Source organism: Miniopterus natalensis, chromosome 11 (genome assembly GCF_054644295.1).
Source record: "Miniopterus natalensis isolate mMinNat1 chromosome 11, mMinNat1.hap1, whole genome shotgun sequence".
Lineage (NCBI taxonomy): Eukaryota > Metazoa > Chordata > Mammalia > Chiroptera > Miniopteridae > Miniopterus > Miniopterus natalensis.
In genome coordinates, this window is record NC_142091.1 from 71,222,453 (window position 1) to 71,240,983 (window position 18,531).

Here is an 18,531-nt window from a genome sequence, read left to right on the forward strand (position 1 = left end):
AAAAAAGAGCCCTTAGACCCCTCACGGTCTCCTCCTTCCTTCCAGAGCGTGGGGAGGCTGCGCTGGGAATCTCCGGTCCTTGATTCCCACTGTAGCCAGCCTGGCACAGGTCCAAGGGCAGGTGCTGTCAGCCTTGGGCATAGACGGGAGCACTGATGGGAGGTAGAGCTGGGCTGTTGGCCCAGGTCTACCAAGTATTATCTCTGTGAATGGGGGCTGCCTAGTTCATATTTGTCTTCATCTCTAATTCTTCATGGGGTCAAAATAGAAATAATGACCCCTTCATGGAGCTTTGATGGAGGGACTAAATGAAATGATGTAGGTGGAGGTGTTTGCCCGCCTGCTGCCCCCGGCACGTGGACCCAGGGCCTGTGCTAATCATTAAGCCTCGGGAGGAAATATGTGTGGTTTGTGATTCGTAGGGGGCAGGTGGGGCAGGAGTGGGGTGGTGTCAGCCTCTCAGATGACAGTGACAAAGTCCTGTTGGTTTGGGTCCCCCAGGCCATCAGTAATATGTCTGCTCCCCTACCTTGGAGGTTCCTGCCCAGAAAAAGGGCAGACCTATGAAGGCCTGAGTGTGGGCACAATGTTCCTACAGGGTGAGCGACATCCACAAACTTCCCAGGCCTCCGAGCCTGGTGGATGCCCTGGGGCCAACTGCCCTGAAACACAGCAGACAAATCTGGCTGTCCAAATTTAGGGCATTTTCCATCGGAAAAGGATTGTCAGCAGGACCTTCTCTACTCTGTATTTCCTAGGCGAGGAAAGAGGTTATGTGTGCATGGGAATAGTTAAGAGGCAAAGAGGCTGGGTTGCAACCAGCCCTTGGAGGGCTTGGAGGGCAGGGCTGCAGCTTTTGGGGGAGTCACTGAAGGGTTTACAGCAGAGAGACCAGTTTCATGGCCTCTTAGTAACACTGGTCTTGTAGCACCCACAGGTTGAACCAGAACTAACTGAGGCTGAAGGAGAGACCAGCTGGAGAGCACCTGGAACCTGAAGCAGGATGGGGGCGACGGATGGGAATCAGTGAAATCTGGGGCAAGGGGGACCTTGAGTTTTTGAGACTTGCAGCCAGGAAGTATGATAATACCTGTCACTCACAGAACATTGGAGCTAGAAAGGACTTTGTAAGTGATATCTAATTCTACCTCTTAGTTTTGCTATCAGGGACACTGAGTCCCAGAGAGGTGAAGGGGCTGACTCAAAGGCGCACTGTGTGAAAAATGAGACTTGGACCTGAGCTCAAGCCTCCATGTGGCATTTAATCCAGTGAGGCTTTCGCTCCAGGCCACATAAATCCCTCCAATCTCATTCCACCCAGGACAAAACCTCCCAGTGCACATTTGCTGGCTGATAAACAGATGTTGCTTGAGTTTATTAAGTGTCCTCTCTAGTGAAATCGACTTAATCATAAATTACATAAAATGTCAAGTTTAATCCAAGTATAACTCTTTCATCACATACCCTTAGGACTTAAGAACGCAATCTGTTCTGACAAAGAACTCTTTTTTTTTTTTTTTTTAACTTTATTGATTTGAGAGAGAGGGAGGGAGAGGGAGAGGGAGAGGGAGAGATAGAAACATCAATGATGAGCGAGTCATTGATCGGCTGCCTCCTGCATGCCTCCTGCATGCCTCCTGCTGGGGATCGAGCCTCCAACCCAGGCCTGTGCCCTGACCGGGAATCGAACTGTGATCTCCCGGGTCCTAGGCTGACGCTCAACCGCTGAGCCGCGCCAGCTGGGCCCGACAGAGAACTCTTCATTACTTTTCAGTTCATACCCCTCTGGTCTGGAGCACACGGTGTATTGTCTCTGCTGTGAAATGGAAACGCTAGACGCCACCGCGCAGGCAACGCCTCGTCCGTGAGGTAACATGCGGAGCAGCCAGCGTAGCTCTGGTGTGCGAGCTATTCGATGTCCTCCCCAGAGCGGAGCAGAGATGGGGAGACTCACTGATTCAGGGGAGCAAAGACCTGAGAGCTCCTCGAGGACAGAAAGCCACTGGTGTTGCTGCTAACACAAGGCAAAAGCGGGGCTGAATCGGGTGGGGGGATCACTTTTGTGGAAATCGGGTCGAAGTCAGGACAGTACCTTGAGAAGCAGAGGACACTTGCAGCGAGCAGGGGCTGCTAACACTGCCAGTACTGCAGGGGTGCCGACCCCGCCTCCCCCCACTCCTGTCCAGTGGGGACCTATTGACAGGACCAGGCAGAGGGGGGACCGCCCTTCCTACCAGCTCACTGAGCAGCTGTCCCGGGAGGAGGGAAGAGTTTGGAACTTGCCTCCCAGGTTAATTGCCCTTAAGTTTTGTGGGTGATGGAGAATGTGATGTCCCCCAGGGTCACTCGGAGCCTAGGCCTTGGAGAATATGGGGCAGCACCCTCCCTGGCCTCAGTGCCTGTCGTCACCTGCCCATGTGGATCCTTAATAGCAGTGCTGGGCCTTGAACGTGAGGTGGAGGCCCTGTGGGAGACAGTCACCAGGTACCCGTATATTCACACCAGCCCGCGTCTCACCGCAGCGTCCCCTCACTCCTGCGTGGATTCTCTCACTCTACAAGTAACTCCCCACGCTTACCATGGCCAGCACACAGCCAGGGGCCGAGTAGTGGGCAAACGGACCTGGTCCCTTCCCTCTGGAGGTTTCTAGGCTAGTGGGAAGGAAGACAAGAAATCAGTAAACAACGTGTGACAACTGCTGCGAAGGAAACAAACCAGGGTGGCAGAGAATGAGGGGTGGTCGGGGTGGTGGAGGGTGGGTAGGGAGAATTCTGAGGGATGGCTTTAGAGCCAGACCTGGGAGGGTTGGGCATTTTAGGCAAAGCCGGCGGATTGGGCCAAGGCCATGAAACAGGGAAACTTGGCTTTTCAAAACCAGAAAGCAGTCTTGAATAGAAGAGTTTGAACTTGCTAAGTACAGTGGGAAAGATTTTCAGCAGGTCAGTGACAGGATCCAATGTGTATGTTAGGACCACTCCAGCTGAATGGACCAGGCAAGAGTGGGAGCCGGGAGATGGCAGGAGGCTCCGCGGGGAGGGACGGGAAGCCTGGAGGAGCTGCTGCTGTTACAGACAGGCTCCCTGCGGGGCTGGATACAGGGCTGAGGACAGAGTTCTCCCTTTGGCCAACTGTGGGAACGGCCTCAGGCTTGCCGCACGGTTCTGGAAGCTGACATAAGAGCAGGTACTTAGCTAGCTCGGTAGAGTTAACCGCAGTCTGCACCAGACTTCATAAACTCTTGCAGCGCTCGCGGATGTCCCATAGGACTGAGGCGCGTGCCTTACCCCTCTGTATATTCTGTGTCTCCAGGCGGAGGCAGCACGTGTGCCCTTATTTGCAGAGACCTCATGAAAGCGATCCTTCAGCTGAGGCTGGCCTCGAGGCTGGTTGAGCAAGACACTGCTGTCTCTCCAGCCGCTTGTCTGCCCCCCAGGACTCCCAAAATGTGGTCCTGGGAGGTCCCTTTTAGCCACTGCAGATGAGCAGCCACAGCCGAACCCCAAGTCCCAGCTCAGGCGCAGCTGACCTTCACTATACGATGGAGCGTTTACAATATGCCCTAACCGGCTTAAGTCACCTTACAGTTCTGATAACAGTCCATTTCACAGAGGAGAGTCCTGAGACCCGAGAGTTTCAGAATTGAAACAGATCACCGAGTGAAGGGTTCCGAGACCTATTTTCTTCGGAGCCTCCGAGCAGTGCCTGCGCCTCCGAGCTGGGCCCGCTCCCATGCTGGCCCCTGCGGGTAGCCCAGGCCTACTCCAAGTGCGGTCCACAGCAGCACCCGGCCACGAGCTGTTTGGTACCGGTCTGTGCCGAGGTAAGTGCAGGAATCAAGGGTAAGCATTTAGAAGTGTTTATAGCAATCTGATGGAGAAATTTTATGCCTGCTAACTCTAATAATAAAAACTCTGGCCTTGGATGCTGTATTTTTTTTTGCTTCAGTTTTCTGATTCATTTTCATCGTATTTTACAAAAGTGTCAGTCTGCAACTGGCTGAATTTTTTTCTTTTAAAGGTGATTCGTTATCACTGAGAGTTTGAGAAGCACAATGTGCAGGCTGCGTGCCCCCCTCACACACACAACGTGGAAGGTCTTTGACCTCAGGACTAAAGAAAGAAAAATAACATGTGGTTGTTTGGCTGAGCTAACAGGGAGACATGGACAGAGCTCAAAGGTCTCTCCTTTAGGCCAGGCTCACACAGCCTCAAGGTCATCAAAGCCTGGCTCCCGGGAGGTCTTCCCGTCCCAGGGCCTGGCTTCCCACCACCCCACACTTTCTTCTGTAGAGCAGCAGTGGGGCCGCAAGGCAGCACACCCCACCTGTCTGCTGTGAGTCTCCCTGCTCAGACTCTTTTCCTCGACGCTCTCCCTGGGGTTTTCACAAATGTTTAATGAGCACACAGCCTGTGCCCCACACAGAGGACTTGACTCTGAGTCAGGCTCCTCTCACAGAAGCCAACAGGGCGAGGGATGGAGGTAGATGTATAAGCAGTTTTGATGCTATATATGAAGTGCTTTGGGAGCTCAGAGCAGGGAACGTCTGACTTGGCCACAGTGGAAGTGACTAGAAAACTGAATTTTAAGGTCGAGTAGGAGTTGCAGGCAGAGGAGGTGGGAAGGGACCTCTAGCCGGGAGATGAGCTTGGATCAAAGCCAGAAGGATTGAGGTGCACTCTCCCTCCCGGGAGCACCCCACACCTTTCCCTTCCCCTTCTTCCCCCACAGGCGTGCATCTCCTAAACTCTAAGGGTCCCCATGAGACTTGCACGTAGGGGAGCCATCGGCAGAACGGGTCATCCAAGGTCTAAATAGCCTTTGCACAGCTGAGGCAATTGGTGGCTGCTGCATTTTAGTGATAGTATATATCACTAAAATTTATCGAGGATTTTTAGTAAATTTCAGTGAGAGGACAGATCTAGATGCCTAGACCACGCTGTTAGAAACAGAAATCTCTCAGGTTTCTAACTGCTAGGTGATTTTTAGACAAGCCGATCTCTGGCCTGTTTCCCTGTCTTAAAGGTAAGAGCAGATAATCAGCAGGCTCTCCTCCACTCCAGGTTACAGTGTCCCTGTGCTCCTGCCCCAGGGCCCGTGGCTATGTTCCTCCTGTACTCAGCTCTGCCCCTATGGCCACCTGCAGCTCCCTTTCCTGGCAGTACTTCCTCTGCCCACACTGAGCCTCTCAAAGCTGATCATGCACAAACTGGACTCCAAGGACTCAACAGTGAACGTGGGAGGAGAGCCACCGAAGCAAGGAGGCAACGTTCCTGCCCAGCTCTGAAGAGACAGCAAAAGGCATCAACTCAGCCACCACCCGTGGTGTGCTTGGGTGATTAGATCACATGCAGTTGCCTCCAACCTTATAGATGTGTGTAGATGTCGTCTCTATCAGTGGGCATCTACATTATTTAGGCTGCATTGATAACAAATTGAAAGTGTTGTTCTACCCATAGATGAAGTGATTGTCACAGCAGCCCTTGGAGGTAAGAGGACATGTATGTTTCTCTTTTTTACAGATAGGAACACTGAGCATCCGAAGGGTTACGTGAGGGTTAAGTGGTTGGCTGAGTGATGCTAGTTTGGAAAGAGCTTATACTTTGGAATTGGAACTGAAAGTCAAATTCCAGTTATGCCAATTACATAACTTCACTAAGCTTTGATTTCCCAACTAACTGTACAACTGGACAATAAGGTCACGCCCGCTTCTCAGGAAATCCCCTCCTTTTAGTCACCCCATGTTGGAGCACTAACAGTGAGACCTAGCTGCGTGGCGAACCAAAGGCTGGGGGCTGGGAGCTGGAGACTAGCCTGGAAGTCCCTACCCTAAGTGTACTGGAGCCTCCTAACCATGGGTCTCTCCAAGGTGAGGGGAGAGGACCCAAGCACAGCAAAGGGCAAGGGCAGGAGGAGCCTTCAGTCCAGGCTTGGAGACTCTTTGAAGCCCTTAGACACCGTAAACATCACGCTCAAATGCATGCGCATATTTTGTGGTGTTGGATCGGGTCCTGCCATCTGTATTTATCTTGGCCATTGCCAATAAGTAGATCATAGATGAAAGAGCACTGACCTTTAAGTCAGACAACCTGAATTTCTAGTTTTCTGCCACGGATTGGCTACGTGGCCTTGGTCAAGCCCTTCGTCCTTGTTAGGCCTTGGCCATCTTGGTGGTATAATGAGACCTTTGATGATATTAGGAAATGAGCATATGCACTTGAACTTAGCAAACTCGAAAGCAGAACTGAAGATTTGCAGCACAGCTCTTCCTCCCGGTGGAGGACTGTTCAGTCCACTGATACTGCCTGCCTTGTCCACTCTGAGCCTGGCATGAGTGGACACTCAATAGCTTTTGCATGAATTGAATGAATGAATGAATGAATGAATGAATGAATGAATGGCTTTAGGTCTTCCTGTTTATCATGGAGACTCTACTGTCATCAAGGCAGTGCAATTTGGTGGAAAGGGCTTGGGCTACAGAGTCAGACAAATTCCATCTCTGCTTATAAACTGTGGGACCTTGAGCAGACTACTTAACCTCCCTGAGCCTTAGTGTCCTTAGTGGTCCTTGTAGGATTATAATGAGGATTAAAAGAGAGAATAGATTTAAAAGATTTAACACAGTGCTTGAGTCATATAAATGCTCAAGAAATGTTAATTATCAGCACTGATAGCCCCCCAAAAAACCCACAAATTTTGGCAGTGGCACCAATAATAATAATAATAGATCCAACAACAGAAATAATAACAGATTCCTTTTACTGGGTATAGTACTTCACAAACTGTCAGGTGTTTTCAGTTTTTACTGTATTTGTCTGATTTTGTCTTTATAATCCTGTAAGGTAGGCTCAGAGAAATAAAGTGACCTAGTCAAGGAAGGTCACACTGCCAGTAAAGACCAGGGCTTGTTCTAGAATCCAGGCTTTCTAATACCCGTATTCTCTGGGGTCTGGCTTGTGGTCCATCATGTCATTGTCCTTCTCTGTCAGGGACACACAAGGACACACTGTAAAAGTGCATGACAACTTTATCTTATGTGAGAATGAAAGATTAGACACCTCCCAGCCTGTGTCCCCCAAGTATTCTAGAGCAAGCAACAGCCGGTCCTTCTTACACTGGTTCCCCACTAGACAGCCAGCCTTCTTTTTACAGGTATCATTGTGTTAGCTCTCCTCTTCAGGTCTCAAGGCGGCTCCCTCGTCCTATTCTAGGATTGAGCAAGCACGTTGGATCATCTGATCTTCCCTTAATTCAAACTTTATTATTTCTTGTTTCTCCTTTCAGACTGCAGACTCATGAGAAGCATCTTTTGGCAGTAAGACATACATCTCCTTAGTAATTAGTTGACTCCATGATCAGAACTACATGGGATGTTCCTACCATGATTTTGTACAAAAATAAGGTAATTTGCCCCCAGCATCCTCTCTGATGACATCCTACATATTTTTAGCCAAATATTGGGTTGGAGCTACTGGCAAAGCCAGTGTCTTCAGGTAACATTATCAATATTTACGTGCTTTCCTTCCTCCTCCCACCCATCCCCCCAACTCACTAGGCAATGAGAAACCATGGGCAGGAGAGTCCAATAAGAGCTGGACTCAGCAAAGTGACATCACAGCAATGACTGCAATGTTTGAGCGTTAGAACCCTGAACCAGGGCAATAGCCGCAGCAATGGAATAAAAGGAGCAGATGGGAAATGCTGTCAGAAGTAGAATCCATTGACCACAACAACTTTTTTGCAATGGTGGGAGACAAGAGAAAAGTAAAAGACATTCTGAAATTCTGAGATTGAGTTTAAGAAAGAATGGTGCCATGAATAGAAATGAAGACATTCACAGGAAGGGAAGGGAAGATGACAAATTCAGTTTTGCACCCAAAAAAATGTGTTCTTTGGGTCTATCTCTGGATGAACCCAAAGGACACATTTGTTGAGACCTGCCCATTGATTCAGGGAGGTGATGTTGAGTTTGAGGTGCTATTGGGACATTCAGCTTTGCATGAGTAGGGGGTGAATGGGTATAGATTCAAGATGCAGAGTCATCCCAAGTGCGGTCCCAAAGGAGAAAATATTGAATGAGCTAAGGGCAAGAACATTTAGGGAGAGAAACTGGAGGAAACACAGGAGAGGTTGCCCATGCGTAGAATGAGATTGTGTGCTACCAAAGAACCGAGGGAGCGTGGGATCGCAGGGGGGGAGGGGATGCCAGCGTGCCAGGCGCCTCTGAGAGGCCTTGGGCTCGCGGCCTTTCAGAGAGGGTTCTAGAAGGCTTGATGGAAGCAGGGTCTGGCCTTTGCCTTCTAGAGCTGTCTACTTCCTGCTGCTTGAGGGCTAGGCCTGTTGTTTCCCTTTGTCCTTGATGCGAAGGAGGTCAGGAGTAGGAAGAATAGGAACCACCGCCTAGTGAATCCTTGTTCCGTACCAGGCACTGTCCATTGACTTGAGAAAAAGTGGACTTTGAATATATTTTTTTAAAGATTAGGGCCACTTGGCCATATTTATCAGCGAAGGAAAGGAAGAGCGGTCTGCGCCGACCACTCAGCCTGTGCGGTGCACTGTGTCCGAGACATATTCCCTCTTTGGGTGTCTTTCACTTTCACTCTTTCTCTCCCTCTGATGACCTTCTGTGACCCTGTCCCTTCTCCAGCAGACATCAGGCTCCTTGTGAAGGTAAGATGGAAGGCTCCCCTCACCTGTTCTTTGGGGACTGGTGGTGTGGGCTCCACCCCTGCAGGCCCTACCTTTCCATTCTGCCCTGCCTTTCACCCACTTGGCTGAGAGGACATGGGCTCCAAGCCACGCAGGCTGTTCTCTTTTGATTCTGATAAAGCACAATGATGGCAACGAATCCTGGCAGTTTCCCCAGGAAGCTGTCATCATTGGTACTGCTGGAGGCAGTGGGGAGCGATTCTATGAGGCAAGAGGAAGCCATGCGAACCTCCTCCCTCTCTGAGATCACCCCTTTCCCTAAGAGTCTCTGGGATCAGCTAGATATTATGGAGTTTTCTCTAAGGCAGGGGTGGGGAAACTTTTTTCTGCCAAGGGCCATTTAGATATTTATAACATCACTCGCGGGCCATGCAAAAATATCAACATATTTTGATTGCCAGTCAGGGCACATGCCTGGTTGCGGGCTTGATCAATGACTCTCTCATCATTGATGTTTCTATCTCTCTCTCTCCCTCTCCTGTCCTCTCTCTGAAATCAATAAAGATATATTTAATATATATATATGTATATATATATATATATCAACATAAAAATTAGCTATGAAAAAATCTAGATTTATTGAATTTCAAGTCCCGCCTGCGGTTGCCTTGGCAGGGCCAGACCAAATAATTTCGCGGCATACGGCCCAAGGGCCCGATGTTCCCCACCCCTGCTCTAAGGGAACGGTCTTATCAGTCTATCGAAGTAGTTGAGAGCAATAAATAATAGAGTAGGAAGCCAGCAGATGGAGGCAAGGCAGTAGTGCCTGCTGTGGGCTCCAGCCTTCTAAAGTTCTCTCTTAGTTCAGGCCTCTCTTCCTCTCTGGCCTGGAGTGCTGCAGTGGCCCCTGATGATATTTCTGTTTCCAGGGTCTCTCCCCTACATGCCATCCCAGCCCCAGCCGGCCTCCCAAGATCTCTTTCTACAACATAGACCTGATCATAGCACATTCCTGCTTTATGCATTTTCCTACCTCCTCCAGGATAAAGTCCTCCAACCTTACCAAAGCCTGAGAGGCCTTTCCAGTTTGAGCCCTGCTCACAGCAGGTCGCCTAGAACCCTCACCAAAGCCATTCTTCGCTGTTCTTTTACTTATTCATTCATTGGCATCTTCAGCAAATGTTTTTTCATGGTCTATTCTATGGTAGTATCTGCTGGGAACCACACACCCTGGCCAGTCCACACTTCTTTTCCACCCCAAACACCCTCCCTGCCTTTTGGGGCCCAGTGCCTTCCCACATGCCCTGTTCTCAGCCTGCGAGCCCCCTCCATAGCTATTCTCTAGGTCTCCCTTTCAGATAACACTTTTTTCTTTGAGCTCCACGACCTCTGAATTATTTTTTATTAAAGTTATCTATGTATTGTGTTAATCCCCCTTTTAAAAAAAATCACAATCTTGTTTACTATTTCAGTAAACTTTTTAAAAAATTATATATATATATTTATTGATTTCAGAGAGAGGAAAGGAGAGGGAGAGAGAGAGACAGAAACATCAATGATGAGAGAGTCATTGATTGAGCCCACAACCCGGGTATGTGCCCTGACCAGGAATCGAACCCCGATCTCCTGGATCCTAGGTCCATGCTCAACCGCTTAGCCACACTGGGCGGGGCTTCAGTAAACCTTTAACAGGAATAAAAATCAGTGTCCCTAGTACTTGCTTCATCCTCTTACCCTGTGAGCGAGGCTTTTGGTGTGGATGTGTTCCCACTCTTCAAAACCTCCTGCCTGGAGTTTGCGATATGAATGAAGGATGCTAGGGATGGATACCAGCATGATGGGACAGTGCTATAGAGGCGGCCCACCACTGCGGGAATGACATGAAGGGACCCACTGTGGCCCCCCACTGCTCTGTCCCCTACCAGTTGGCCAGAGTGAGCTTCCCTACACTACCCATGCATCAGGTTGCTCCCCAGCAAAAATTTTGCAATGCTTCCTTTCCACTGAGCGCATTAGGAGAGAGGCAGTGTGATGGCTGGATGGGGCCGGCTGTGCCCCTTGTGCATCTGGCCCTTTCATCTTTCCTAAACCTTCCCCTGGGTGTTTACATAGAACAATAGGAGCCTGTTCACCTCATAGGGTTGGAGTGAAATGCTGGCAAGGAGAGCGTGCCATCTCTCAGGGGCCTGGAAATTATCCCATTGAATCTTAGGGCCCCTTATTTACTCCTGATTCCCAAAGCTTCCTCCCCCCTCCCCCCTTCACCCTCACTTCCCACTTGTTCTCAACCAGCCTCTGCATCCAGGGCTCCTTGCCAACCCTTTCCTCGGGGCACTGATCTGAGCAGGTCTATCCGCCTAGGGTCCGGGGGCCTACCCCTCCACCTATCCTTTTAACACCCCTATCTTTATTTCCTGGAGCCTGTACAACACTGCCCAATTAATCGTGTGTGGTCCTGTAATGCTTCCATGTTCGTCTCCCAACTAGCCTGTGAGCTTCGAGTGCAGGGCAAGGACCTTGTCCTGTTCGTGGTGGTGTCCCCGCTGCCCCCACCAAGGCGCCCCCGCCCTGCCAATGGCGCTTAGCACAAGGAAGCACAGCAGAGGTTCCGCGATTCTTGTCTCAGATCGTCTGATCACAGGGTTTAGGGCCCTGGACAAGCCCTCCAGGGAGGCTGCAGGAAGGCGCCAAGGTGGAAAGTGCAGACAATGTGGAGATCCTGGAGTCCCGATTCCAGCGCGCTGGGGAGGGGCCTCACCTAGCCCAGCCGGCCTCCCAGCGCAGCTCGCGAGACTGCAGGCTGGGCGCCGCCCGCCGGCCCGCGGGCCCGCGCGCTCTTTGTGCCGCCCGCATCAGGTGCAAACCCCCGGAGCGCGGGCCGTGCGCGCACGCGCTCAGAGCGCGCGGAGCCTGGCGGCGGCCTCCGCTGCCCTCCGGGCTCCTCCGAGACCTCCTCCTGCGCCCCGGGCACTGGGGGGGGGGGGGGGTCGGACACGTAGCCGGCCTCGCGGCTGGGCTCGGCTCGGCGCGGCCGGGCGGGCGGGGGAGCCGGGGACCGCCGCTCCAGCCCGCTGGCCTTCGAAAGATCCTCCTGGGCCAATGGCAGGCGGGGCGACGCGCGCGGATTGGTGCAGGCGCTCTGCTGATCACTGTGGAAACGCGGGCGGCGGGGAACGCGGGAGGATGCGGAGCCCGGGGCGGGAGGAGCCAGAGGGGCGGGCGGAGGAGGCGTCGAGGCCTTGAGCACCCAAGAGTTTTTACTGGTGGCAAAAGTCCATCGCGGGCTGACGGGCGGAGGACGGGGCGGAGGAAAGGGACTGCTTGGGGCACTGGGAGGCCAGGGATATTCCGAGGGATATTTGGCAGCACACTCCCAAGCAAAGTCGAGGAGGCTGGGGGAGGGGGCGCGGTGGGAGGAGGAGTAGGAGAAGACAAAAGCCGACGGCGAGCAGGGCTTGGCGGCACACTCGGGCGACCGGCGCCGGGAGGCCGCAGCGCACGGGGTATCCCGGTCGATAGGCAACATGGGAAAGGGGGGGAACCAGGGCGAGGGGGCCGCCGAGCGCGAGGCGCCGATGCCCACCTTCAGCTGGGAGGAGATTCAGAAGCACAACCTGCGCACCGACAAGTGGCTCGTCATCGACCGCAAGGTCTACAACATCACCAAATGGTGCAGCCGGCACCCGGGGGGCCACCGGGTCATCGGGCACTACGCGGGGGAAGATGCTACGGTAAGGGCCTGGGGGCTCTCCCGCCACCTTTCTCTGCTGCAGGCGGGAGCAGGGAGCCGTGGGTCCCAGGGCGCCAAACCTCCGCTGAACGGAGCTCGGGGCGCCCAGGAGGGAAAGAAAGTGCTTACTGCGCTCGCCCCCTGCTCCGAAGCTTTGTCCCCGGGCCAGCCTGCTGTGGGGTCGGGCTTGGGACCCCGGGAGGCAGCGGCGCGGTGCGGATCCGAGCGGCGGAGGATCGTGCAGGATCTACCACGCGCACCGGGACCCACGCGTCCGCTTCTTCCGCCGGGTTCACGGGAACCAGGGACGCCCCAAAGGGGGCGCTCGGGCCCTGGAGCTTTGGCGCCCCGGCGTGGAAGATGGCCGCCCCGGGCGCTGCCCAGAGGAGCCCGAGAGGAGCCAGGTGTGGGACCCGGAGAGCGCCCCTCACTCTCCAGCCAGACGAGGGGGCGGGAAGGGAAGCCTGTCCCTGACCGGGTCTGCTTCTGCCTGGAGTCTGGTCTGAGGGGGTCCGCGATGGCTGCCTTGGAGAGGCTGCCTGGGAGCTCCTGTTCCCACGCCCTCAAAGACTCCAGGACCGCCTCACCCCTAGAATCGGCCTTCTTGGGGACTCGGGTGGGGACTTGGTAAAAAAGAGAAAGGGCTGGAGTTTGCAAAGCCCAGGTCGAGAGGCGTCCTGAGCCGCGTGGAGTTAGCAGCACTAGGCGGCTTGGCAACAGGTCCCGCTGCACCCGAGGTTACTCTGGGACGTTCAACTCAATGGTCCTCTGTTTAAACCCTGCCAGGAATGCCCTTCTCTCAGCTCGCACAACCCCTATCCCAGAAGCTATTTCCTTCTAAGATCAGACTTTTAGGGCACGGAATGTGAAATGTACTAACTGGGGATATAGTTGAGTGGTGGTGAAGTGAGCACTGGCCATTCATTCTCTCTCTGTATCCCCTGGGAAGCATGGGCAGTGGGCTTGGAGAGGCAGAAACGGGAGGGGGGGGGGAATCAAGAGTTTTGTGTTTAGGCTGTTGAGCAGGCACTTTGCCCTTGGGGCATGGACTGCCTTCGTCAGAGTTCTGGGGAGTGACAGTATTTGGGCCAAGCAAGCAGACAGGTTGCATCCCCTGCAGTACTGTTGGGAGTGAAGTACTACTTAGATCCTCACAAGAGGCTGAAAGTCAAAGGAGCTCTTCTTGGAACAATTCAGGCTCTCAACAGAGCATTTTCCCGTTTTGAAGAAGAGAAGACCCCAGAACTCAGGACCTCCTCTTCCCCAGAAAGGTGACTCAGCGAAGAGCAATGGCAGTTGCCATTTGGGCCTTCTGCATGAGTTAGAACTTCTTGGCCTTGCCTGTCAGCAGAAAAATTGCTTAATTTTTACAGTTTACAAATTACATTCATACCTGTTACCTCTTTTATCTGAGCCTGTGGTCAGCCCTGTAGGCATCTCTGATTGCTCATTGCTGTTAGGTTTAGAAACCTGCGCAAGCCCTGACCAGGTAACTCAGCAGGGTAGGTCAGTTGGCTAGAGGGTCATCTCAATACACCACGGTTTGGGGTTTGATCCCCAGGCCCTGGGCCTAAATTCAGAACCTGCCATCACTGAGTCCTCCCTCCATCCCTATTTCACTCTGATCTCTCTCCCTCTGGTACCTCTTTGGTCTTTGCTTTGCTATGGACAAGAGGAACCCTCACCCATGTCCCAACAGTGTCTGCTCTTTTCATGTTAGAGTCCCACCACTGCGGAGCTTTCCCCACTGGGGACTTTTAACCTTCAACTGCAATTTCGTCATATTTATTCAGTGTCTCCATTGCTCAGAGCTGGGCCCTGGGCACTAAGATGAGTAATCCACTTTCCCTTCTTCCTTTCAAGCTGGGACTTGAATGTTGACCCTCTGCCTCTAGATACCAGCTCCCCCACCCTCCTTGTCCAGCACTTTCCTGCCCTGTCCCCTCTTAGAACCCAGAGAAGGAGAGAAGAGGTCAGGATTATATTGTCTTTTAACCTGCTGCTCCGCTGTTCTTGTGAAAAGGCAGCAGATTGAAAATGGAATGGATCTCTACCCTCCTTTAGACAGGGCAGGAGAGTCACAATAGAGGCAGACCACCTGGGTTTGAGTGTCAGACTTATGATTTCCTAGGCAAGAGGCACTTACTTTGAACTTCCCTTTCCAGGTCTATAAAATGGGCAAGTTATTTATCAGGCTCAAGTGGGCTGTGTGTGAGGTCATTGTTTAAATTTGTGAAGGGCCATTACTGTGTTTATGCTCCAGCGCGCTGGGGGGGAGGGGTGGGCACTCAGTAAATAGGAAAGGAAGTGTGAAGGCAGGAACGTCACTGACCCATTTTTACCAAAGAAAAGACATTTACTGCAATAGAAATCCCTCCCTTGGTTGTGCCTGGAGGGCAGCTAGATCTAGGGAGGAGGGGTCTAACTCCTGCTGGCTACAGCCTCAGGGAAGATCCCACACCCAGCCCTGAATGCCTGACATCTTATGCAGAGTCCTGTTTCCTGCTGTAATCTCATCACACTCAGGTTGCCTGCCTGAGGCCTACTTCCTGTGTAGCCTTCCCTTGCATGAGCAGGGACACTGGCCAAGGGCTCTTTGGGCACAGAGCACTGCCGAGCCGGCCTCCGTTGCTTCTCTCCCTTGGAGGGGACATGGCACAGGGTCTTCCTGGCCTGCCTGCATATCTCTGCTTTGGAAAAAAAATAGGCATCCCTGTCTCCAGCTGAGATCCCGCTCCTGCTTCTCCCTCTCTAACCACGTGTTCCAGAGTTCCTGTTATGCCTGGAGTTGGCTCCTCCCGCACTTCTGAGTCCTGAGCTCAGCGCCCCAGGTGTGAAGCTGGATTAGAGACCAGCCTTGCTCCCTACAGAGTAGGTGGATACAGCTGAAACAAGTCATTGCACCCTATGCTCAGTGCAAGGGGAGGAGCTATGAGCTCTGCCTGGATTGGGACCAGGGCAGGGATTATGTTTTCTTGCAGAAGTTGGCCAGCGTGGAGCCGGGCAGTGGCAGAAGCAGGAACTGTGAAGACCAGGAAGTGGGGCATGCACATGTCTTCCACTTGGGAATTGGGGTGTTCTGGGTTCTGGTCCTTCCTCCTACAGCCTGACCTCCTTCCCCCCTGACATACCCTGCTGGGGGGCGGTGCTCGGCTCCCTTCTCTTCACCTGTGTCCCTGGCTTCTCTCCCCATCAGACGAGGGTGGAACAGGTTCCAATTCTTGTTCCAAAATCGGCCTTTGGGTTGTCTCTGTCCTGCCTTTCCCCGCATACGGCCTGCTTTACAGCAGCAGGCACTTCTGTAGCAGGGCAGCTACTGGGAACCTTATGCAAGTGTGTGGCACATCCGGCACTTTGAAGAGGGAGACACAGCGATCGACTCTCAGGGAAGAGCAAGCTCAGCTTGATTGAAGCCTCTGCATTAACAGTGGGAAAGTCTAGAGTTAAGCACACCTGGAGTGTGATACCAGCGGCGAGTAGCTTCGTCTCCCCCGGTCTCTTCTCATCCCTAAAATAGGACTTGTCCCAGAGTTTGGTAAAGATAAGTGGCTTGAGTACATACAGCTGGTGACTCAGTGGCTAGCCCACATAATCCCAGCATGCGGCCCCTCTTCCAACCACCAGTGTGTAAGTGCTGGAGACGGTGAGGAGTTTCCAGAAGCATAAGCTGAGTTGTGCAAAACGGCAGAAGAGTCTGAACATGACGGCAGAGTGGGAAAGTCTCCTGGGATTAGGGTGTGCACAGCGTGGGGTCCTGGGTCCCTTCTGTTAGGCACTATTGTAGGCCTGGGGCTATTGCAGCCAGCGAGACAAGTGTGGATATTCCCTTGTGTAGTTTATGTTCTGGGGGGGCGGGGACAGACAATGAGGAGGTGAACACAGGTGGTCCCTGACTTTACAATGGTTTGACTTAGGATTTTTTGATTTTACAATGCTGCAAAAGTGATATGCGTAATAAATTGCATGAGATAGTCAACACTTTATTATAAAATGCACTTTGTGTTAGATGGTTTTGCCCATCTGTGGGTAGACTTGTGTTCTGAGCACATTTAAGGTAGGCTGGGCTGAGCTCTGACCTTCAGTAGGTTAGGCATAGTAAATGCATTTTCTACTTAGGGATGTAAGTCAGAGCATCTATACATAATAGAGCCTGTGGTCTTGATAACTAATTGGAAGAAGATAAAACATGTCTCAGAAAGTGTGGGGCTGGAGGGTGGCTACTTTAGATGGGGTGGTTGAGAGAAGCCTAACTGAGGTACATCCCAAATGGAGCCCACCATGGGACGCTGTGGGAGCAGGACTCTAGGCAGAGGGGAAGAGCCGTGCAAAGGCCCTGATGAGGGAACGAGCTTGGTAGGTTCAATGACAGTTCCCACCAGGCCCACTCAGAAAACTGCCGGACCTACCAGGGACAAGGAGAGACTCCAATGGCACTTGGCTTTCTAAACTGGTAGGAGGCGTCAGGTGTAGGGGGAGGCAGTCCCTGAGCCAGGTGAACTTGCATTTGAACCTGGCTCTGCCATGGGGAACCTAAGAGGCCACTTTTCTGAGCTCCAGGGCCTTCATTGTCAAGTAGGGCTTGAGGCTTCAGGAACATAACATAAACAACCGCTGGCTCCCTGCCTGGCATTTCCCTTCCCAGGAGGTGAGGCCACCTGAGAACTCCACCAGGTCCCCAGCCCACGCAAGGGCCTGGAGGCATGACCTGGACCTGGTGGGGGCGGTGGGAGCTGGATGTGGGGTGAGTGTATTTGCAGATGGGCCACTGTACCGAATTCTACCTCCGTGAAAAGTAGAGAGCAACCTTCAGTTGTCAGACAAGGCAGTTGTTCCTCAGGAAGCTCCTTTTTTCAAGGACTTCCTGATCATGTCTCAAAAGCTTTGGTCTAATGTGAGGAGGACCAATGAAAGGGCTCCTTTAGGCTCTGACCTGGGGGGAGGCAGCTCTGCTCACCAGGACACCACCAGCGCACTGGGCCCGGACTTGGGCAGCAGGGCTGGGCCACTCCTGGGGCATTGGAACATGGGGGCTGGGAGGGTCCTCACTTTGCAGAGGAGGCTGAGGCTGGGTGGGGGCGGCTGGCCTTTGTGGGCACAGCTGGTCAGTACTGCACCCCAGGCTCCTCACTGCCGGCCCAGGGCCCCTGGAATAGCAGCAGGGCCCTTCTCTGGAAATACACACAATCGGGTCCCTTTTCTGTTCCGTTAGTGGGGCACAGGCCTTTTTAAAAATGCTCTGGGCCCGGTTTTCCTCTGCACAGTGTTGCTTTGTAAGTCTGTTCTAGACACAAATAGAACAAAGGCCAGGCAGGAGGACTTGGTGCCAGGGATGCGGTAAGGAAGTGGGAGAAGGCTGGCAACTACCACTGTGAGATACTTTAGTGGGAGGTGGGGGCGAGTGAAAACATTTTTATGCCTTGCGAACACTTTCCCATTTCTCCCCATTTATTTATTTTTTTTAATTTGAAAATTCCCAAACATCCAGAAAAGTTGAAAGAAATAACTGAACACACCTGTACAGCTTCGCCCGGGATCCACTGATTTTAACCTTTGGCCACACTGGCTGGCCTCCTCTTTAGGCAAACCCAGTTTTCTTTTGCCGAATGGAATGGAAATAAATTGTACCATATGCCACGTCAGCCCTAAATTCTTCACCGTCTAAGAATTGAGACAGTCTCTAACTATGTACATTATTACTTTAAAATGGGAAAAAGATTAAAATGGGTAACTTTTATTTTTATTGTGAGAGCAATAGAGCGATGTTAGAGGAAGTTTGGAAAGTAATGGAAATAAAGCAAGCCATAATGCCACCACCTTAGCATGTAATGGTTTAGAGCCTTCCATAAAAATTATTTTCATACTTTCTCAAATTATGAAAAATCTCTTTTCAGAAGTGCTGGTACCTAATTCTGCATTTGTTTTTGGTTTCACATCATCTCTAAGCACATTTTCCATGCTGTGTAGTCTCCAGCCATGCTCCTCTCGTTGGTAGCCGAGTGCCAGGGTTGTGGGTGGCCCATTTTGCAGGGTCCCAGGCACCCAGCGGAGGAGCCCAAGGAAACTCACGTCCTTCCCTGGCCCGGCCGGCCCAGCCCAGCCTGGCACCCCCACCCTGCATCTCTCCCTGGAGGGGCGCACTGTTCTGACTCGCCCAG

The 18,531-nt window shown here is 52.3% G+C and overlaps 1 protein-coding gene across 5 annotated transcripts in view; it reads left to right on the top strand.

The window, feature by feature from the left end:
* The first annotated feature begins 3,699 nt into the window (after positions 1-3,699).
* FADS2 (fatty acid desaturase 2) overlaps positions 3,700-18,531 on the top strand; it is a 34,253-nt gene continuing 19,421 nt past the window's right edge. Inside the window, exons 1-2 of one of the 5 annotated variants that reach the window (XM_016200469.2) lie at positions 3,700-3,820; positions 7,282-7,399. In XM_016200469.2, the coding sequence (XP_016055955.2) occupies positions 7,349-7,399 (51 nt within the window). In that variant the 5' untranslated portion in view covers positions 3,700-3,820; positions 7,282-7,348. Of the gene's footprint in view, positions 3,821-5,168; positions 5,487-7,079; positions 7,400-12,170; positions 12,378-18,531 lie in introns of those variants that run through there. The other 4 variants (XM_016200468.2, XM_087821914.1, XM_016200466.2 and 1 more) reach the window with 4 other exon arrangements.